The following is a 23590-nucleotide window of genomic DNA, read 5'->3' on the forward strand; positions in this document are numbered from 1 at the left end:
TGGAGGCACAGAAATTAGAGCAAGAAAAGAGCTATTAGACCATATAGCTCATTATTCCCATTCCTAAAAGGCTACTCTGCAGTACATTCATGAATCCTTTGTCCAGTATACATAAAAACCTGGGAGCGTGGAGAGAATGAAGGAACAATTCTGGTGTGCAGAAATGTCAGTTCTTTTCTCTCTGCTTTGATCCAGCTATAGGATGAAGCAAAGCAGTAATCGCTGCCATTATAGAGAACAAATCTATTTGCATTTCTACAGTGCTGCAGCTCTAGCTGTGAATGTCTAATCAGTTCTATTGCTAGAAAAATATTTTCCAGCCCCTTGTCAAAGCTGATTGCAGACAGTTACTGCATAGCCGCTTAACTCCATTCCTGTTCCGGGCCACATCAGTAGAGGGCTATGGTGTGAACTGTTGAAGCCAGTGCTGATGTGTTTGAAGCATAATATAGCAGTGTCAGTGGTTCAGAAAATATCCCTTTCACCTTTAATAGAATACTGCCCAGCATAACATGCAAGGGTAACTGTGCTTTGAGAAGAACTGTAAAACTGCTTGACATCCTGAATAATGCATGTGTAAAGATCCCATGGCACACTTCTGCAGGAGTAGTGACATTTGCCCAAGTGTCCTTGCCAGCTTTATCCATAGTAATTACATTGCATTTTTCTCACCCAAACTTGCCCTATAGTTTTACTGTGTGCTGTATTTCTCGTTTCCTGTTCTACATGCTGTAAGCACTATTGAGCATCTGCTACATGCTGATGCAAACAGAACTGCACAATGTGAGTGGTGCACATCTATAAATTTAGCCCGAATCTCAGCAAGTTGCACCTGCTCTTCTACCGATCAGTTCTCCTTTCACAAGCATGCAACGTAAGGTCACTGTAAACTCAGTACACAGTTCTCAGACCTGATCTAGCCTCTTTATTCCCTTCATCCAGCACAGAAGTAGTTGATTGGCCTGAGCAGCACACAATTGGCACACTGTTGCACTGCTCATATGAGCAAAGGACTTGCTAAAGGTGAGGACAGATCATTCATTACTCCTGTGTTCCAGCTCTGTTTGCTCCTTGGTAGCCCTCAGTTCAGCTAAAGCAGTCCTAACATGCAAGGGAAAAGGGAAGATGTCATTCAGGCAGTTGTCATGGACTTAGTGAAAAAAAAAATCAAAAAGTGTAACTTACTGTGAAATAATCAGCTTCTTCTCACCGGGGGAGCCAAGTTTACTTTCCTCCTTCTTACTCTCAATTAATTCGTGATACTAAACACTGTGTCTTGTAAAGCGCTGTATAACATGGATTTGTTCTACTGATACAAAAATGTTTATACGACTCATCCAGCAGATTGGTTCTTGCCTGAAAAAGAGAAGGGGACTTTCTCCAAACAGTTTCTGTACTAAGCTCTCTAAATACTCAAAAATCAATAAAATATTGACTGACTCACGTTCAGGGAGGTGTCTGGGACTGACAGTCATGCCCAATGAATGGTGGTGTAAGTCAAGAGATGCTCTTGAAGTTACTCTGCATTTATATCCTCTTGACAGGAGTGCTATTCAATCTGAGCAAGGGAAAAAAAAAGGAGACAGCAGTTTTTTAGTATCATTTTCATCTACAATAGGCCAAATCCCATATGCTTACCTTATTCATGCCTGTAATCTCATTTAACTTGCTATGTAATTCACATGAACAAGGCTAAAATGATTTGTCATCTGGTTTGGTGTTTTCACATACACACGTAAGAATTACCGCCCATCTAATCCACTGTCACTGTGCAAGAGCTGTTCCAAAGTCAAAATCTTCCGTATAGATATCTCTCTCTTTTCTCATCAAAAACATATTCTTCATATATTTACAAAGCAAATTTTACATGTAAAAGCAGCCAATACCTCACAACTGCATTTCCATTTAATCAATTTAATTATCATTCATTTGCCTCACCCAGGAAACATTTGAGGCAATTTTCCACTTAATCATTCTGAGTAAAAGCTACAGTAATAGCTTTAGATTTTAAAGACTGCCTAAGCCTTTATGAAGACTCTACAATGGGAATAGTGTGTCCTGTACCTGAGCTTGTGTAAGTCCTAGAGTTTAGACTACTGCCCTTCATGAGATGCATTCGGTCAGTTTGCCCTGTTTAGGACTGGAGCAGGCTAATACTAAGTCCACTTTCAGCTGTACGTAGATTTTCTTGGCCACAAATTTAGCTGAAGTTTATGGGACCTCCTTCTTTTAGGCCAGTCACTGGCATAAACCACTCCTTGACACTGCCTGAGGAGTATGGGACTAGAATGGACAGTGAATGTGGAAGCACAGTCATTTTATTTCCATCTTGTTATCCAGTAGGCACTCTTCCTCCATTCCTACTGCTCGTCGGACATGGTAAGTAATGGAGGAATCTTTGCCATAGACATTTTATGGCATCAGAGAGAAAAAAGCTGAATCTTAAGCACAACACTGTCATTATCATAATTAGCCATAATTAAGGAACTATTTTAACAGATGCATATTAGATGCATTTTGCATGTTCCATGGAGCAGAACCAACAACACTGCGTGAAAGATCTAATCAAAATATTTGTGTATCCACTGAACAATGTAATCTTTATGATACAGTAATATAATCAGGTTGGGGAAGATACAACTCTCACAATACACTGCAGACTCAGCCTTTCTAGAGGACACTGATCCTTGTCAAATTTTTTATTATTATAACTTCAGTAGCTGTGGACCTACTGAATATGAGCATTTTTTAATAAAAATACAGGAGAACAATACTGGGCTTCTTTGGGACTCTGCTGATGTATCTTGTGTATTAATAGAATATTTCTGTCCGGCACACCAGTTAAGGATAGCAGTATAAGCAGGAGAAAACCTGTTTGCCGCAGGTTAAGTAATAGTGTTCTAATGCTCACTGCCTGCTGACTCATTCTGAATCTAATCAGGACAAATACTTTCACCCTGAGAAGTTATTTACTGGCCTAGAAGGGTGTCACATTAGACCTGCTGTCCATCATTCAGTTAAAATCTTTTTTTCTAGGAGTTTAGAACTTTGATACCTCCAGTTACATCTGGCTTTAATTTCCTTCGCTAGTTGGAAGGCTAAATGCCTGTCTGTTTTTTGGGTTTGGTTTCTTTTTGTTTTATTGAATTGAGAACTTTGGGGGGTTGTGGTTTTTTAAGTAGATCATAAAAGAGGGAATTTTGCTGTTTTCTAACAAATGGTTTCACTTTAGAATCCCACAGAGCTTAAAAGTTCTTCATCTCTTTGTGAGAAAGAGAAGATTGAAAACTGCCTTGTAGTTGGGCGACCTAGAAAAAAAGTGACAAATTCTTCTCAGTGAGCTGTAACCACTGGTGTTCATAGTAGAGCTCCAGGGCATCATCTTTGTTGATTGTAGGACTAAATCATACTATATTTTTTATTTTGCCAAATCTTCTTCAAATCTTATACTTCTTATTCTGAGATCAGTTTATAATACTTGAATAAAATCTGTACTTTCAATATCATGTTGAACAAAATGCCAGCAAAAAAATAATGATATTTAATTCATCCCACTAGGTAATTTACCAAAAATCCAAATTGACTCTGAAGACAAGAGAAGCATCTAATTATCATAACAGTATTAACTACCTATCATTAGACCTGGAATAAAGTAGATTAGTGGGAACAAGTCTCAATATGAAATCACTTCAAATCGTTTAAACTCCAGACAATAAATTGTGAGTTTATTGCCTGTTGTTACTGTGTCAGGCTTAATACATTTAACAAAAAGTTAGTTCATAGGGTTTTTTTCTAATTCATGCCTGATTCTGTGCATGCATTTGAACCTTTTTTGTGCCAACGTTTTCATTTTTATGAATATGAATGTGCGACAAGCCACACATTTGAAGAAACACAAATTTCTTATCCCCTTCTAAATTTTTCAGTACCTGAAGAATTCACTTGTTCACTTCTTAATACTTTTCTCTTTAATATCTTAGACATTACCACTTTCATGCCTTAAAATAAATTCACATTTGTTGTAGGATTAGTTTAACAGGGATAATTGCTTCTTGTAGGATTGATTGTGAAGGTATGTGCTGTGCCTGTAATTCTGCATGAATAAACTTTGTTACACTCTCCAGGCCATCACCTAGGTAGCAATCATGGCAAGGGCAGCTCACAGTTTTGTCTGCAAACAGATTTTTAAAAATTCAGATTGGCATGTATATAATCTAGCTCTGGAATCTGGTCCCTGAAATGTTCTAGAGACCATATCTGCAGCTACCATGTATCTCTCATATCTGTATTCAGTTTGCAAATTAGACATCTGTAGCTGAAAAAAGACGCTGTGCCTGGGCTCTTTGGGCTGCCCGGGCAGTGGCAATAAGCCATTTAGGGTCACTTTCATTTAACACAGACTTCTCTTAGCACCGCTTTCCGGCTTTGACATACGAAATAATGGAGCTAATGCACTACTTTTTGTGCTCAATATTATAGAGCCAAAGAACTGAGGGTCTTTCATTTAATTCTTACAATTTCTTACATTCTTTATCACAGTTAGCACTTGAATGGTGAACATCTTTCCACATTCATACTCCTAGATCCATGGAAAGAGGAGCTAGCCTGAACACAGGAAGTTCATTTCGTTTCAACATTTGTTATTTCCATTACACAAAATTTTTATTAATTCTGTTTTTATCCCAATCACTCTTTTTTTCCTGCAATCATCTAGAGACTCTGGTCATAATCTTCTATTATTTTTGAATGTTATCTGTATAAATTTTGTATTATCTATTCCAGAAAAAAGGGGTTTGGTTTACACATGAAAAGTTATAGGTACAGAACATACTGAGAGCCTGGTGTGGACATATGAAATAACTCAAGAGCATAACATCTCAGCATAACACTGCCAACAGATTTAAAATGTGAATGCCTTGGAGCAAGGACCAGCTCTTAATCTACACAAAGTATAAATGTCAGAATATGGCTATTACCCAAATAAGGGTTTTTTTTATCCTCTCTGCAGTTTCAGTTTTTCATTCTGTTTAAAGAATGAAACCAGACTTCATGTGCTTGTTAAAGGATGGATGGGTTTCTTTTCCTGTTATGCATTTTTAGAGATTCTCAGGCTTTCAGAGATCTAATGTTTGGATTTCAATTACTAACTAAAAAAATTTGTGAAAAGACTGAACGATATCCCAAGAAGTAATCACATCCTAACTTGAAATGTGAAATTCAGAATTGAATTTCATAATTGTCCTTTATTTCTGTGGAAGATTGGACCAAGCCCAGGTACCTACCTGGAAACCTTAAGCCTTAGTAAGGTAACTGTCTGTGCTAAAGACATTCAATTCTTCAAGAAAAAAAAAAAAGTTACATTTCAAAACTGTACACTGTATTTGAGAGAAACCTGTCACTACTAAAATAGATAATTCAATGTCCATCTAGGATATCTGACAAAGTCCATTTAAGGTCTGGTATGAGTTTCTCCTTTCCTTGTTCTCAAGCACTGGTATCACTATTTGATTGAGCTAATCCAATAAAAATGCTAAAATGGTTTCAAACATGCTTCTTTATAGTTCATTTCATGCCCTATTTTACAGCAGGTTATTCTCTAATCTAATTTACATTATTCTGAAAGTCACAAACTGTTCTTAATTGTCTTTTAATGGTAATACAAGCTCATTTAAAGGGAACATCAGGTGCTCCAGTGGAAACCTACTGTAGCAGGTCCTTGCAAACCTAAGAACATCAGATTTTTTTTCTGTACTTTGATGAGAAATATTTAAATAGAATGATTTTCATCTTTAAAATTTGTTATTCAATATTTACACTATATTTCATAAATGTGGGACAAAAATATTGCTGTTTTGGAATCTTTGGGTTTTTTCATTCTAAATTTTAGAGACTAGCTGAATTATTTACAAGTTAGTTCAGAGTGAAGAATAACCAAAACATGACTCTAGCTTCTACACAGATTAATGGCAGGTAGGTTAGTATCTAGCAATGTTACTCCATCTGGAGGAAGGGTTCAAAATGTTGTTGGTTCTCACTCTCTTGACTGAAAATACTGTTCTGCTGCATTTCTACTGAATCAGGCTTTTTTGCTTTTCTTTTAATCCTTCGAGTCCATGATGTTTAAAGACTTTGCCTAGCCAGGTGCCAGGTTTTTTATACTAACATTCTCATGCAGCTGTCCTGAAACCTATTTCTCAAAGTAGGATTTTGCTTTTCCATGGAGTTCTGAAGAAATTTCTTACGTAACAGTTTTTTGGCACAAGGAATGTTTCTGAGGTTGAAAAGAAAAGACAAAACGATCCCCACTTCAGCCTTCTGTCAATATAATAATGATGTGATACTGAGTTACATTAAAGGTTAGCGTATCTGAAGCTGAGCAAAGGTAAATAAAACAGATACAAACTTTTGTTCTTGGTCTGTAGCTAGTCTGTGATGCTCACTGCTATCAGATGCCATTAAAGCCATGGATTTAGCAGAATCTTTAAAAAGTCAGACATTTATGTTGATAATGTGATGGGATTAGAAGCCTTCACATTTCAGAATACAAAGCACCCCCTCAACTGAGGACCAGAAAGAAACGTCTCTTCTAGAAAGCAATGTTTTGATTGTCTGCAACAGGGTTTTTTTGAACTTACAAAAACTCTTGGTTTGACTGCTGTCAGAAACACGGTACTGCATTTTGTTATTGTGGAGACCGAATTATTGTAAAATGTGGAAAATGCATCTAAACTGGAGAAGAGAAAAAGACAGAGCCTCCCTTTTTCTCTGGAAAAAGGTACAACATTTATAAACAATATAGCCTTTTATCTTTATTAGAGCACAATCCTTATTACTACTATTTTTTCTACTCTTAAAAACTATAAACTGACTGCATATCCTACTGAATAGACACAATGTTTTGACTAGGCCACACTCTTCAGGATATTCACATCTTTCATGTATAGAAAGAACTGTTCAGGTTATGATTGCTATAATAATGATAATATTTGAAATAACTGATTGGCAAACTGAATCAGTGCTAACTGACTGATTTAGCCAATCTAATTAGTGAACCTGATTTGCCTGACACCTGACTGACTTTCTGTTTTAGTTCAGTATGTGACAACAGTTGTGTAATCTGAGAAACTCAGAATTATTGTCATTAAATTAAGAGGTTTTCAACTCCTATAGGTAATACTCTTTCACTACCTTTTTGTTTTCCTTTCTGTAAACTAGGTATTTTAATTCTTTCTCTTTTCATATGGAAGTCTCTTAGTGGTTCTGACTTTTTTCTCACTTTTCCACTAGCTTTTCTACAACTGCTATTAACTATTATATTAATTTCCAAAATGCTTCTATAATGGTATCTAGAAACTCTTATACTTCCATTTGTTTTTATACATTTGATACTTTTCACTGTCATGACAATACCTGTGTCTCAAAACATGTATGTAAGATTACCACTATCCAGTATTTCCTGGAGATTCTCTCAATAAATAATACTGAATCAAGTAAATCTTGATATAATGTTCAAATTTTTGTAATACAATAAAATATTCAGTGGCACTCTGATTTGGATGCAGTGCAGTTGACAGTGTTTCATGGCTCATTTGACCAAGTAATTATGAGGTTTAGTTATGAGTCATCACTCAAAGATCAAGTGCAGCTTTTTCACTGCAAAGAGTTTCAGAGTTTTCTTTATATAATGCGTAATGGCTCAGATTTAAATGGAGCTCAGGAACACGGGGATCGTCAAACTGTGTTACACTCATTAGAGGAATATTAAAAATGCATTAAGCAATATTGTGCAGTTGTGAGCTGTGGTGAATTTCTTCGCAGCAATTTAAACCAAAATGTTGTGAAACTATAGTATAGTAAGGACTGTAAGAAAAACAATCTGAAAAAGAGAGTTTTTTGAAAAATAACCTGAAATCCCATTTATTAACCAGCTGTGTTCAGTGACCTCAGCTAACTCCTCAGCTTGCATTAGTGCACACCTCCCTTCCTTCCTAAGGCTTGGAAATCACTGGAAAGAAGGAGTTAGTAGGTTGTAAAGTCAAAACGTAGTCTAGATGTAGGTTGCAACACAAGGAGGAAAACTATATATCTGACCTGGAGCTGTGACTCTGTAAGAAAGCACTGCATCATTCTGTTAGAAAAAGATATTTTTTAGTTTTCATGTTTTTTAGTTAATCCTTAGAAAGTTTAAAGACAATGTAATAAAACATAACTGAACAGTGATAACTAGACTCATTTACATGCAGTAAAGTATGTTTGAGGACAGCAGAGTAGTGGCAGAATGAGGGGAATATCCGTTATCTTGTTTTATTTTGGACACATTGTTAGCATTACTTAGCAAAATCTACAAAAATTGCGCCTTGGGACTCTGGGCCTGGGAAAAATATTTTTCCATTTTAAAGGAGTAATTTGCATTTGCAGGTTTTTTTTTTTTTCTTTTTCTCCAAATAAGCAAAAGTTTAGGCATTCAGGCTTTCTGACCACTTGGGCATTCTGCATAGTCTTACTCAGGCCAGTCCTAAAGCACCCAACACAGATGCAGTTGAGATTTTCCTGAAGTCAAAAGGACTTAGCTTACTCAGGTATGACAGCCTTGCAGTTGGGTACAGATACAGTAAACATAGTAACCTCTGAGCTTGCTTTCAGCAGTGATGACAGACTAGCTCAGGCCCCTGCAACCACCCTGCTGAAGCCCATGTTTGGATATTTTTCCATGTGTTTCAATCGATCTCTCCCAATTATCATAGTCATGGTTTTGGTGTAAGGACAGTCTCTCTCTTTCATTCTGTACCCATAAAAGTGGACATAAAACATAAGAAGATAAGCATCCTGAAGTATGTTTTGGATCCTCTTCAGTTCTGTTACCAATGGTCCCCAAACTGACTGACATAGAAACATGGTCTGTTTACTTCCATCCACCTCCAATATCTATTTGCCTGTTTGAATAAGTCTAAATGGCCATTACTTTCCCAAAAGTGCAAGACCACAGGGGCTGTAAAGATCAGTATGGCAGAACAATACCTGAAGAGCCAAGATACTTATAGTACCATGGTTACTGAAATGCAGCCACCTTAATCACACCCACGTACATCCTATCTCTAAGGAGCCATTGTGTTTCTCTCCATTAAGCCTTCCATCAAAACTTTTGACTTAAGAAGGAAACAGGAGATAATCTGTGACTACTAGAAGAATCTTGGTGGTGGATCTGGTGGCTCACTAGGAAATGCTAAGCAAAAGCCGTTCCTACATTGCCTGCGTGACGCCAGGAGCACAGCTGTGCTCACGGGAATTGTTTCTGTCCAACCCATAGAGTCTAAAGCTATGTGCATAGTCCTGACACTCATCTACATGTGGGATCTATAAGAAATAGTTTAGGGTAGATTTATTATTGGTTTACTGTTACTTGGGACACTTGAGTGAGGTTTTCTCTGGCTTTGATTAGTTAGTAAATGATTTGTTAAAAGAAAAATAAAAACATGAAAATACCTTTTTTTAAGACCAAAACGGATTTAAAAGATGACAAAAAGAAGAATGTACTAGCACATAGAGCACTTTGAAATAACAAGTCATTGTAGCCAAAACATGTGATGTGAAGCATTCCACTATATAGAATATTGATATGGCAGAAATAGAAAGATCGAAATAAGGGAATGAATATTTCATTTTCATCTCTTCTATTTATGTTTTGCAGCATAAATATTTAATTCTGACTAATGATTCTTTTTCATACTGTTGTGATACCAATCAGTCAGTCAATATGTTACATCACACATAAGACAAAATAAAATCTCCTACTCTTCCCATTGTTTGCTTATTAATATTGCTATTCCTTGTGAAAAGAAAGAAATACATCTCCTCAGGTTTTTTTAATCTTTTGCTTGCATGATTACAATCTGTAGCTATGTTCAACTGGCTTCAGGCTAACAGATAATCATGTCTAGATAGAGTAAGATTCTTTAGGGAGTTAAAATATGAGATGAAAAATTCTCTGCAGACTGGAAAACATATTTGGCAAGACAGGTTTAAATTAGAAGTCACATTCATGCTACATAGCACAACTGCACAAACACTTCAAATCTGGAATTATGCTATTTAAACTTTTAACACAATGAAGACTTTTAGTAGTGAGATTCAGCAGTGATACACTTATGACTAACAAAACTGAAGAAAAAACTGCTGACAAAGTCATCAGACAAATGGGGCTGTCTATACTGAGCTACAGTATGTATATTATACTTCTTCATTTAGCAGTTTCTATTACATTTTAATTATGTCCCCTACAACATCAAATTTAGAGTAGATTCTTTTATAACTGATAAATTTTCCCTTTAACTTGCATGTGAGGAGGCAGCTATTTATCAAAGAAGCAGCATCCTATAAACCAAGCTGCCCATATGCATCAATTGCCATATTTGTTCCAGTTTTGCTCTAATACAGAGGCACAGGTGCTGTGATGCCAGATTATGCAAGCTGAGGATTTGGCCAGGACTTTTTAGGAAGCAATGCTCAACACAAGTTTTCTCACCTGACTGCACTTTTCAAACACATTTTTACCATGAATGATTTGTAGGAATTATTTCAACCTGTATTTGTTTCACCTCACATGTACCTAAGCTACCTTACACAAGCACAAAGAAGAAATCTATATATTTGCATAGCAGGGCAGGTCAGACCCCAGAGACAGCACTGGAGTACCTCAGAGGTACCTCAGAGTCAGTCTTTGGAAATCTGAACAAGCAGAATACTGATATTCTTGCGTATTGTTTAATGGTCTACAAATCATCTGCTTCACTGATGGGACAGTGTTTGGTAGTATCTCCTGGCTTTCTCCTTTCTTTCTTCTTGTGGTCCCTTGTGATTCTGTTATTTTGCCCTCTTGATCTATACGTATTTGAGACTGGTAAAAGCAATGGCAAATCATTTTTAGTCACAGTTGTTTGACAGTGATTCTGTACTATCTTTTCATTTAAACCAGTAAGCATCAGTTTCTTGCTTTTTAAGTGAAGATAGAAACCTTGTGTGGAAATAATCTATCTACTCTCAGAGGGTCAAAGAGCACAAAACTAGGAGATGTGATGGGGTTAGAATAAGTTTTTCTGTCTGTGGCAACCTCTGTCATTGTCATTTTCTTCTCTGCTTTGTTCACTGGGCATGCAGAGATATCCCCCCCTCAACATTTCTTTTGGACACTATGTGGTCTTGCATTTCCAGGGATGCTGGTAGCTCAGGTTACTTTCTGCTACCTGCATTTAGGCATAGTATAGCCTTTTGTTATGTGTTTAGGAATCACTATGCTGCTTACTGACATGTTTCTTATATTGCCTTTCTCATCCACCCATAAGGCTAAAACTCTCGCCAGGTTCTCAGCTTTCCTGTCTTGATTACTTCAGCACTTTTTCCTCTTGCATTCACAGATGTGGTCTGATCCCATTCGTGCCTATTCACAATGCCTCTCAGAATCATTCTCCCGGCCCCTTCCCAGCTTCCCTTTGCATCTCTCTTCTCATCTCCCCGTTTTATTCTGCATCAAACATACCCTGCTTGCCTCCACTTTAATACTACAAATAATCTCTCTTCTTACTAGCTAGACATTGGATAGATGTTTTCGTATCTACAACTTTTTAGCAAGATCTTCCCCAAAATCCCCAAAGCAATTTCACTACCTCTTCTCAGATCTCTTCTTAAAACCAGCTGTTGCTAAAGGAAACTCTTGCAAAAAATAGACTTCTGTTGTGCTTCATCTCCAGCTTTTCCTTTGGAACACACTTTTATGAGCTTTTACATTTAGACAATTTCTTGTCTACTGATTATTTTGTAAAATCGTTAGGAGAGGGACCTTTTTTTTCTTCTGCATTTACTAGCAGCTAGCTCAAGAATGTCCCAATCCCAGACTACTGTTCCTGAAGAATAGAATTGTAAATAAATTCACTGGAAACTTCCAGCAGCAACCAGACAGCCAGTCTGCTCTCCAAACTCTGTTTCTCAAGACATGGCAATAAACAATTAGTAGCAAAAGGACTGGAGTAGTAGCAAAAAAAAAAACCTGGGCATTTTACATTTGAAGATCCTTCTACCTTTTTTCACACAAATAAGATTGAATTTGGTCCAGCTCTAGAACGTACGGATGACGCAATGCTCAGAGCCATTAAAGCTATGCAGAATTGTTGTTTTGATTTTTCAGTGTTTGCTATTTAGTTTAACTGAATTTTTTGCCAGTCTGAAGTCTGTTTTGTGTTCTGAGATTTCATGTGGTCTACTTGCTGGTTTACACCAGAAATTCTGGTAGCTAAAGCTCAGTTTCCCGGAAAATGATTCTGACTTCATCTCTATACAGGAACTCAAATGTTTATACGGTGCCTTCGCTACTGTGTAATGACAGCATTGCATGTAGCATTTTTTAGAGATGAGGCACTTTGTAGGTGCCAGAGTCACATAATTTGGAAAATTCTACTCTCTCCTGTGTCTCATTACATTACTGTTTTTTTCTTTTCTTGTTGAAGTAGTAAAATACTTGTTCTGGCTTGATGTGCTTCTCCCCATGCTTTCAAAAAAATTGTGTTTGGGCATAGAAAATACCGGTTTAGCTCTCCTGCAGCACAGCTAATCTGATTTTTGTTTTTCTGATGTATTACTTTATTAATATTCCAAATCCATGATCAAATCAGTTATTCACAAATATCATTTACACCAGTGAACCAGCACTGGGTCTGACTGAGAAGTCTTCAGTTAACATTTATTACTAATTAATTTACTTCCTTTTTTTTCTAATGTATGAAGCTTCTGATCATTTAATTTCTGATCATCTGAAGAAATTGCTCAATTTGCATGTTTATTCATGACAAAAAGAAGCTGACAAGAAGGCAGGGCAACGCAAAATGAATTCTCTGCTCTTTGTTGATTTCCTACTGTTCCTTGAACAGAGTAGATTCACAGATCCAAAAAAGACATGGTTTGGGACACTTTGTTACCTACCAGATCCACAGCCTCCAGTTTACCTTTACAAAGCTGGAAGGATAAAGGGAAAAAGAATTAGACATTGAAGTACAGCCTCAAGCTCAGAATTTCCTCACCCAGGATGAGGGCCCAAATCACCCATTGCCACATCACATGCCAACATTCGTACCCATCACTGCTGATGGTAAGCAAGGGGCACAGCTCCTGGGAGCCCAGACAATCTCTTTGGCTTTTTGATCTCAGTATCTAGGAAGAATGAAGAAGGTGAAGCAAGTGAAGCAGGGCTTTGAATCTCAGGCTTACACATCTTTCTCCATTAGACAGTTGAGTAGACAGTGACTGCAAAGCGAAGCCATCCCTCTTTCTTTCAGCGGTGGGTGTGGTATGGACTAGGTCTGAATCTCTCTGAACAGCTTTACTAGCTTGTGAATACCAAAGGGTCTTTAGGCAAGCATTGCATACACTACATAGTGTTGGACAAGCCCCATGGAAAAGATCTCTTGGGACATAAGAGGCTTTATTGCCAAAAAGTGTAAGTATATTGGAGCTTCAGGCAGCAGCTTTGAGGATTCAGATTCTGGACATAAGTAGAAGTTTCATATCTAAGTCCAGTATCTCATTCTTTTTGTGCCACAGAATAGTACTTGCTACTTCATTTTGGGAAAATAAAGAAACAATATCTCAAGTGGCTTATACAGTATTCTAAATTATGTACATTTTGAAGTATAAATGCAAAATCCAGACTTATGTGCAGAAAATAGTAATGACTTTATAATGTTTATTTTACTATTATTGTTAGAGAAGTATCACTTGGAACATAAAGATTAAGATCCCACTGTTTAAGCAGCCACCCCTTTCCCAAAGAACTGGCAATACAGATTAAGAACAAGATACAATATAGTATATGAAATAAAGTTACTCTGCAAGCATATTTTAAAGTTAAGATTTCCAAAGCCATCTTGGAAATTATGGTTAATTTGATTTGTAATTGTGCTTCCATTTTCTTTATGCAGCTTTGAAGATGTCAGTTCTGATATCCTTTAAAACAAATAGCATTATAGATTAGTAAGAAAGATGATTTTTACATCCGGGAATCAGTAAAGATAGTAGCACTGTTCTTAACGGATTTGTAGCTCCTAATATTGTTAACTTGGTTCAGTTAAGAATGCATTCTAATGGGACAGGAACATTCTGGGTGAAACTCAGAGCCACTGACCTTTTGACTTATTTACAACTTTATAACTGATATTTTAATAACATTTTTATTGAATATATAGATATATAGATATATAAAATGGATTGTCAAACATGATTAAAACAATCAGATTTGCTGAAACTCAGTGGGTAGGAACTTGCTAGAAGTAACCTAGACATATCAAATCAAACGAAATCAGCCCTAAAAATCAATCAGACTTTTTTTTTTCCAATTCCAGTTTATGATAGCAATAGGAAGCTCAGGGCAGGGTGTGTCCTTGGAATTACATGCTGCTGTCATTGGGCTATGCTTTCCTCACTGGATTTCCATGAAGAACAGTTATGTAGTGTAGTACTGTATGATGTTTAATACTACTATAGTTGGGAGCTCAAGTATCCAGCTGAGATCCAACTTTAAAATTTGTAGTACAAAAGTCAGACTTATTCTACATCATTAACTAGTACTCTAAAGAGATTTGTTACTATCATTCCTCATGGATAAATTGCTTTATTACTTAAATTTGACTATAGTAGCCTGGGTCAGCTGGTCATCTGAATAATCTCTATTACTGCATAAAATGATTTATAAAGCTAGACTGACATTTTTGAATAATAAAAAATAACAAGTTGGAATACACAGGGCCAGGAGTCTGATCTCAGTTTTACCAGTCTAAAAGGGAGAGTAACTCCCGTAATTCAGGTGAAATTTCTCTTGGTTCTAATGAGCAAAACTGCGAACAGAATCTGATTTCACATGCAGGATAACAAAAGTGATTTAATTTAAAATGTAAATTAAAAAATCCTAAACAAATGACATGCTCAGCTTGTGGTATATCTAGAGAAAAACAGTAAGGTAAATTACCATCCTTTTAAGTGTATGCATGAGTTTACTCTCTGTTATGATGAATTTATTAAATGATTTTCTTGTGGGCAGACTCTCAGCTGGTATAAACTGCCATAGTCCTGTTACTTGTACAAACATCAGAGAACTTACTCCAGTTCAGAACTGCTCTTTGATTTCTAGTTTTCAAAATACCTCTAGGAAAAGTTTTCATGCAGTCTGAAGAGGATAACAAGAAACTGAATGCTGAGATAACTAGAAAAGAACAACTGGAAATGAAGGAAATGAGTTCTGTTTTAAAGTTATTTAAAGCTCTTTAAAAGCTATATTTTTTTGCATTTTCTATGGCTATATCTAGTAAGAAATCACTTTGATTAATTGATTGCCTTCATTACAAATATACAGCTCTTAAATAAAAAGTAAACCAAGGTGTTTTAAAAGTTAATTCACAATATTGAAATGATTAGGTTAGGCTTCAGACTCCAACTGCAGTACAATAAGGCCTTTTATCTGCATTACCACACATGCTTTTATAGCTATAAGCGGCAACACATTTGATTCAAACATAACATTGCTTTATTTTTGGCATGTATAAATAGTGAAGATAGATAAAAATAATGGCTGTGGTCTTTACTATTCAATCCCCTTAAAAATCAGGGCCAGCTTCTCAATTAGTGTAACTATTTTATAAAGGCACTGATGTCTACAGCAGTGTAGCCCTTCACCTCACATTGTAAAGTATGCCGTATGCCCCAACCTGATTTTACCCAATTCATCAGAAAATTAATGTGGAGATTAATTTGAACTGACTCACCCTCCCTGTCATGCTGTAGTTTTAAAGAGTCAGCAATTAAACCCATTCAACAAACTCAGATTTCCAGGGAAGTCTGTATCTGACTGTGTGCATGTTTTCCTACATGCCAGATGGAGCAGGAACAAGTACAGATTCCTGTGGCTTAGTTAAGCCAGCAGTTTTCTTGTGGAGAGTATCACGTACCCCACATGTATGCCTGCATTTAGTTGGCTTTATGTTTGAAAAATGGACTTTTGCCATTGTAGCATTACCAAAATGCATTAAATAGTTCATGAATTACACAAAAAGAAGAATATTCTGAATTTGTTGTTCTCTCTTCTCCAGTGGACGAGGGTTGACATGTCAGTGAGTAGCACCAGTGTTTAGTCTGCTCTTCAGTTTTATTTCCTTTTTCAATAGAGCCAAGTATGGAATAGGATGGGAACTAAGACCAGGTTCTGTAAGTCTTCTACTGCACTAAGCTTTATGGCAAATTTACACCTCTTATGTCCGTAAAAGACTCCTCAATCCAGGTTTTTGCAGTTCATCTGCAACCTTTCAGAAACAGTAAGCACAGCCATACTACTGTATGAGAAACAATACCAAAGACGAGGATGTTTATACTGGATATTTAAAGAATAATCATGACTAAATTTGCCAGATAGTCAAAACTTAATTATATTTACTATTTTAAAATATTTTTAACTGAATCAGAGGAGTATCTCTGGTCATAATTGCAAGCGGGTTTGGGCAATTATTTCTAAAGGACATGCCTAGGCTAACTTAGATTCCTGTTGACTTTTGGGACGATTTCAAATCAGGACAGCAGCACCACAGTCAGTTTTTGAAGAAATTCCTTAAACAACATATATTTGTGCTGGAGATAAAAAAAGGCCAGCTTCACTACAGTGTCTTGACTCTGATCCTTGGGAATGGAGAGAAAGCGAGCTCATTGGTCAAGAAGAATCACTGCTGGATAAGCTGGTTTAGAATAATTTGTGATTAACTGTTTGCTAGGCGGCTTATGTAAACGCATACACAAGTACTTTAGACCCTTGGGGATCTGTATGGTGACCTATTTGCATCCCTATTAATTTAATAGTTTTCCTATATTTCAGAAAATCTACAAAATCTTGGTATGGATCTGAAAACAATTTGTAATTAACTCTCAGGCTGAATATTTGCTCAGTAGTGCTGAATCTGTCAAATTTTCTGTACTCACGTGACTTCAGAAGCATCTTTAAGAGTATAGCTGTGGACAAAATGTAGTTAAATATCTGCATACAATGGGTATGTTTAGGAGATTTTTTAAAATCTGTCATTAGAAGAGCACAGCTGTCAACTGTGTGTGTTGTGTTTATGGAAACGGTACTGAGTCTAGTTTTTATTAACTAGATCAGAAATGTATGGAAAAGTATAAAAATCTAGTACAGGTTCTGACAGCAAGTGAATTGAATTTTTCAAGTTATTTCAAGATTCTTGTTAAATTACATATCTCAGATATTATTGCTTAATTTTGTAGACCAAAGATAGCATTTTCTGGGAAATTAGTGAGGTTTTAGCAGCGCATTTTGAAGTGTGAATTTACTGAATCACTGTCATTGTAAGTTGTTAAATATCTGTCTCATTTGGAGACCTCATCTGGAAGTTAGAACAGCTAACATTTAAAAGCTGATAACAATGAAAACAATTCCTTTAGAAATGTCAGAATACGCCACATAGCCAATTGTAGTACTGTCTTTGTGTAAAGGCTGTACAACGTTAGATAAATTAGTCTTGATAATGTCTTGAGCTTACCTTATCTTTCTTTTTGAAAAACAAACACCTAAAAGTACTGTCCTCTCCCACCAGCAGATGGAAATTATTCAGAGGAGTCTTTTCTTTTAAATTGTCTATGAAGTTCCAATACAGTACCTGAACAGTTGAAAATGAGATAGAATTCTTGTATGCCAGCAGTTTGTGTTAAGTATCCATATGGTATGTGCATTTAAAAGCAGCTGAATGGAACAACAAGAAACTCCTTAGTACTGTGAATCAAGCATAAGTGTCATATAATGTATCTGAATATCTGCCTTTTCTTTCCTCTGACAGGTTGATAATGTATGGCTTTGTGAAGGCCATGGTACACATTGGCCAGTTAAAAGGATGGGAATTCCACTTCACTGACTGTTTATTTTTTGGATCACTGATGTCTGCCACTGACCCAGGTAACTGTTTAAAATAAATTATTTTTTTTCAAAAGTCAGAGGAGTAAATAAGAACATATTTAACATAAGAACAAATAAAAACTGCATGTACCATAGAAATGTTCAAAGTCTGCATTCTTCTTGATTTTATCCCCATAACTCTTAAAACTCTGATATTCTGGTAATTTGTTTGTTTCAGTATTTACCTATGTTTAGCTCGCAATCTTTATAAATGCAGCTACTGGGGAGACTGGAACAATGTTACTATACCTCATTCCTCAGAAACCTGTGTGCTGGCTGCTGATATAAGAACTCCTGTCACTTTGGAGCCTCATGTTTAATAACTTAGACATCAGATTCATGCATGGTCTAGCCCAGTTTAACAATATGGTGAACCTAGCTTTCAGATTTGGCCACATAAATACTGTTTTTAAGGTATCAATTTACAATTTGAATGCAGTGTTGCATGATAAATAAAACTGCATGATAAATACCAACATGTTGACCTGAATTTGCAGATTTGAGATTTGAAGCCTACAATTACAGTAAACATCCTTAGTGAATTTTAGAATTATAAAATCATTTAGATTTGACGGGACTTCAGGAGGTCATCTAATCCAACCTCCTAATTAAAACAGGGCTAACTACAAAGCTATTCAGAGACTTGTCTAGTTTTTGTTACGCTGAAAATTTTAATAAGAGCATTATGATATTAAAAGTATTGCTTTTTGCATCAAAGAAACAATCATGAAGGAAGACGTGAAAATGTTATTTGTTCATATTTTATCTATAATACCTTCCAGAAAAGACAAAGTACTGAAGGATCTGGACTATCGTTGGGAAAGGTGTAATAAGACGGTAAAAGTCAAATACCAGCAAATTAAATTGGGAAACAGAGGAAAAAAGATTTGATAGCAAGGAGAAAGATGCACTTGCAATAGGGAGCCATGGATTTGCCATCCTGAGATATCTTCAGCTCATGAGTGGATGTTTTTCTCGAAGATTTGCCTCCGATAAACACAAGACAAAAATATAAAGTCAGGAGGGTAAAAGTGAGTCTGAGTTGTTCAGAGTGTGAATGTTTAGAATTATGAATGATCATAATTAATGATCTAATGATCCCTTGTGATCTTAAACTCTGTAAGAGGAATGGTTTGTGAACAACCCAGACACAAAAAAATTACTCAAGGAAATTATTCAGTCAGTAGTTTTGAATCATGAACACATTCAGAAAATACACAAGAGTTCATGGACATTTCACAAGCAGGAAGGAAAATAATTTATCTCACAGAACTACACTTGTTAACAAGTAACATTAGTATTCATCTGATCTTTCAAATTTGTGGCTATTAAAAGAAATGACAAAAAGCAATATTGTTCTACAAATTTGTTCCATTCTTTAAATGGAACCTTGATATTTTACAAAGAAAATTGACAGCTTGTGATGTATCGTTCTGATGGCTTAAAAGATGGTATAAAACAATTTATTTTCACAAAACCAGTTGTTGCAAGATTGCTGTCTAAAATGCATCAAATCATTATTCTCAGATTAATCCAAACATCCAATATGCTGCCTCTTATAAATTCCCTCAACTACTTTAACAAGACTCAGCACATGATCAGAGGCCATCTTCAGAACAACTGATGAACACAGAGACTAAAAGCACAAATGAAACCTAGGAAAATAAATTGCTTATGGAGTAAAGGCTGCTTAAAGCTTCCAAACACAGTTCTTGATTGTACTATGAATAGAGTTGTGCAGTTGGCTTGGTTTCTCTTTCTGATTTGCAATCCAATACTATTTAGTTGCACAAATTAACAAGTTGACTTGTAGAGAGATGTAGAAGACAAACACACTGATTTTGATTATACTATTAATTCACCATTCATTCATCTGGAACAGTGGTGAAAAAAAAAAAAAAAGATACTCCACTTTTACTGGAAGGAATAAGAAGTGACAATGATTGCTTCTCCCAGGTTTTTAAACAAGTTTAAATAGTTAACACTGAATTTCTGAAAAATATTTTTAGTGTGAAAAGCTATCAACAATTAATGCTGCTTGTCATTTGTCTTCTGTTTATAAAGTGTCTATGCATTGTTTTAATGTTCAGTCTTCCTCCTTCTGTTATCTATTTACAATATTTTAAGCTATTATATGTATTAATAATTTTATCTGTAAATTTCAGTCCCCCAAAGGCTTACAGAATTTTGAACGAAATTTTTGCTTGATTTAATGGTAGAAGTTAGTAAAAGTATTCCGTTGTGCTGTAGGATTTGCTAGTGAATTATAATTTCAAGCCATGCAAAGTGCTCATTGGACTTCCAAAATCAGTTCAGACATGGTCCTCTGGAGGAATGATGTATGCAAGGGCACAAAAAAATCAGTCTAATGATTTAATATGTGATATCTAGCTTAGAAAAAGAAATCTCTGGTCAAATGGTTTTAGTGTTACAGAAGAAAGATAGAATAATAAATTACTAGGATAAAATAATAAATTACTGTCAGATTTGCTACTTGATTTTTCATGTAATTTTTCACTATGTAGGATTATAAACTCATTTCAAAAAGGGTTTTAATTTCCCTTGGCTGTGAAAAGCAATTAAGTCTAACAAGATGCTAAAAGCTGATCTGTTGACATGTCAGAAGTTGTTTTGATTGAATTTCTTATTCGTAAGAGTAAAGATAAGACTGATAGATGTTTACATGTTAAATGAGAAATTTTACTATCAGGACATTAAAAAATATATGCAGCTAGAAGCTCCTAATTTTATTAGGAAGAAGGAAGTGATGTTGTAGCACGTTACAGGTTTTCATTTTGAGGAGTGTTTATTGATGTTCAATATATAGATTTTTTTGTAAAATTAATTCAGAAGAGTTTCTCCAATATGCTAGGTTTCCTTATATAGAAAACTTGCACTTGAAGTAAGATTAATAAATGAACTTATGACTGGCTATAAATGGGAAGGTGTTTGAGATTCCTGTAGTTTCCTCTAATCTCGATGAAAAAAAGCTGAATTGTAGCAAGCTAATAAAGAGACACTACTACACCAAATGTTCAACTAAAAATAAAAATTAAAACCAGAAAAGTCCCTTGAATGTAACAATTTAAGAGTCTTAGTCCCCTAAAATGTTTGCCTGTGTTTCTAAATTTTGCATTATAAGCTGTGATCCCTAAATGTCTGTGGTGTTTAGAGATGCCTCTAAAAACTGTTCAGGTGTCTAGAAAAAAAAAAACTAGAATCTTTAGGCACAAAGCAAACTTGCTTGCTAGTGAATCAGTCATTTTACAAGAAATATCTCCTTCTAATAATTTATCATTTTCAGGAGAAAAAGTGCCTCATTTCAATAGTTCAGATGAGAGTTTTAATTCTCAAGGCACAGGATTTTAGAACTCTGTGCCAGACTCTCCCTTTGTTGGTCCTTTATTTGAAATGCCAGACTAATATGTATATTTTTCATCATTATGATCAACAGATATCATTTATCAAAAGTTAATCAAATGTAGTTGGGAATATCATCTCTTCTCATTACAGAAGTGCATAATCAGTCACATAAAACCTCTTGTGAGGCTGGATTATTAGCACTGTTACTCGTGCAGCTTTAAGTACCTTTAAGTTTTGTGGCTATTTGGTAAGATTGTAGTTAAGCAATATTTAAGTATTAATGAAAGGAATTTAATCCTACTTTACCTAGGTTTTAGGCTATGCTTGCATCACTAACAATGTCACTTTCGTTATACATTAGTTTTTCAGAGTGAAAATCCCACCTGCACTAGAACTTTTGTCAGAAAAGCAAAGAAGCTGATGACACACTTTTGCTTTCTTTCATTTTAGAATAATTTTCATATGAAACATCTCAATTAGTCTGTTTGAGTGAAGGATGGGGTAGGCAGAGAGGAAGAGGCAAACCTGAGGAGAGACTTACAGTTAGGGGCAAGCAATCGGCCTCGCATGGGCACGTGTTGTGACGGCGGGATGCACCCCTGAAACGCAGCCGCAGCAACGAGCCCCAGCGGCTGGCCCCTTCGGGTACCGCTGGCCGTCACAGGGTAGTGTGAATGACGGAACAAACCCCCGCACGAATGGGCAGATCTGACCTCTGCTGTAGTCACCAAAAAATAACTGGAGAGTACAGCTTTGGCAGTTTGTCTTAGCTGTCATTATTAACACCTTCTACGCAATGACCTTCCAATCCAGACATTTCATGTATCTTCAGCACTTCTTTTTTTAAAAACTTTTGACATTTCAGGCATAGAAAGGTTTGCTGAAGCACAGCTATTTCTGAGCTATATGAACTCCCTTACCTTTGGTCATATCGATAATCACAAGGCCCTTTTCAGTTTAAAGTTACTGTGGTTACAGCTGAACCAAAGATGTGAGTCCTGTTGCTGTTTTTATTGATAAAAATGGATACTCATGAGAAAGAGCAGGCCCGTTTCTCATAAAATCAAAGACTTTTGCATTTAAAAGAATACTTTATGCAGCAGGTAAGACATTTTATAAACTGGTTATATAAGGCTATTTATAAACATATTATAATTAAAATATTTTTATGCTTTCTCCTTACTCCCATTGAGGTAATCTGTGAGTGGCATAACTGATTAGTAGGGAATGGAGTTCTATAATTAAAATTGGAATTGTTATTTTTAGAGAAAAATGGATGGGAATCATAAATGAGATTTCCCTCATCTTATTTTCTTACTATTTGGTACTTTCCCCCAAAGAGAATTTAGGCCAATGATCTATAAAAGATATTAATTGCTGTAGTCAGAAGATTAAGCTAATACCAGTACTTTATATACTGGTCTCATTTAGTTTCTGGATTTCCTTATTCCTTTCAAACATAACAACAGCAAAGAGGTATTGGATACAGTTAGCTCAGGGATTTTTGTAGTTTGCTGATATATTAAGTTACATATACTTTTAAAAGGAATTAATAACAAGCCAATTTGTTTCTACACATGTCAAAAAATATCCTTCACAAAGCAGCTTCAATGACACCTGTTCTGACGTGGTAGGACCAAACTCATGCTAGGTTTAGCAGCTAACAAATGTTACTGCGGTTGATGAAGTCAAGGAAGAGGAGAATCAGATTTCTTTTGGCACAAGTACTGAGACAGTCTTAAATGTTTCATTATTTTAGGCTTTCCATTACTGAATTTTTTAAAAAGTTCACTACCCTTTTCTAAGTCAGGAGCCTTGATACATGTTTTTTGTATTTGTGGCAGTTTTCTGAGTATCATTATTGAATATCAAGGCCATTTTAATAGGCCAATTCTCAAGTGTATCCATAGATTCTCAGAAGTAACAAAGGAAAATGTAATCTTGATGAAATGCCTGGAAGATGGTTTGCAAGACAAGGTGAAAATGTTTTATTGAACACTCAAACCGGGTGCAGGTGCCAAAGAAGATTCTGCAGGTCTCTATCCTCATACTGATACTATTTGATGTTTTCATTAATGAGTTGCCTAATGCAATAGCGAATGCTTCTTTAATGTATCATACTATGCCAAGAGGAGATTGCAAACACTTTGAAGGATGGGATTAGAACTCAATATGAGTCTTGTAAAAGTTTAAAAACAATAAAGATCAATACTAAACTCAGAAATAATCAACTTAATAAAC

At 35.8% G+C, this 23590-nt stretch overlaps 1 protein-coding gene and 1 long non-coding RNA gene across 3 annotated transcripts in view; one reads left to right on the forward strand and one right to left on the reverse strand.

Annotated features, from left to right (window-relative positions):
- The window catches only part of SLC9A9 (solute carrier family 9 member A9), a 219940-nt gene that overhangs the window by 34095 nt on the left and 162255 nt on the right, over nucleotides 1–23590 (forward strand). The window contains exon 5 of the mRNA XM_064516842.1: nucleotides 17871–17986. Coding sequence (XP_064372912.1) covers nucleotides 17871–17986 — 116 coding nt within the window. The remainder of the gene's footprint in view (nucleotides 1–17870; nucleotides 17987–23590) is intronic.
- LOC112984089 (uncharacterized) lies at nucleotides 1187–13091 on the reverse strand. 2 transcript variants are annotated; one of them, XR_003259400.2, is made up of 3 exons: nucleotides 12970–13091; nucleotides 1445–1558; nucleotides 1187–1356 (listed from the first exon to the last, which is right to left on the reverse strand). It is a non-coding gene; the product is annotated as an uncharacterized LOC112984089 (long non-coding RNA). The 2 variants fall into 2 exon arrangements; XR_010390588.1 differs by having other exon boundaries at nucleotides 1187–1374.

Source organism: Dromaius novaehollandiae, chromosome 9 (assembly GCF_036370855.1).
Source record: "Dromaius novaehollandiae isolate bDroNov1 chromosome 9, bDroNov1.hap1, whole genome shotgun sequence".
In the NCBI taxonomy this organism is placed as follows: Eukaryota; Metazoa; Chordata; class Aves; order Casuariiformes; family Dromaiidae; genus Dromaius; species Dromaius novaehollandiae.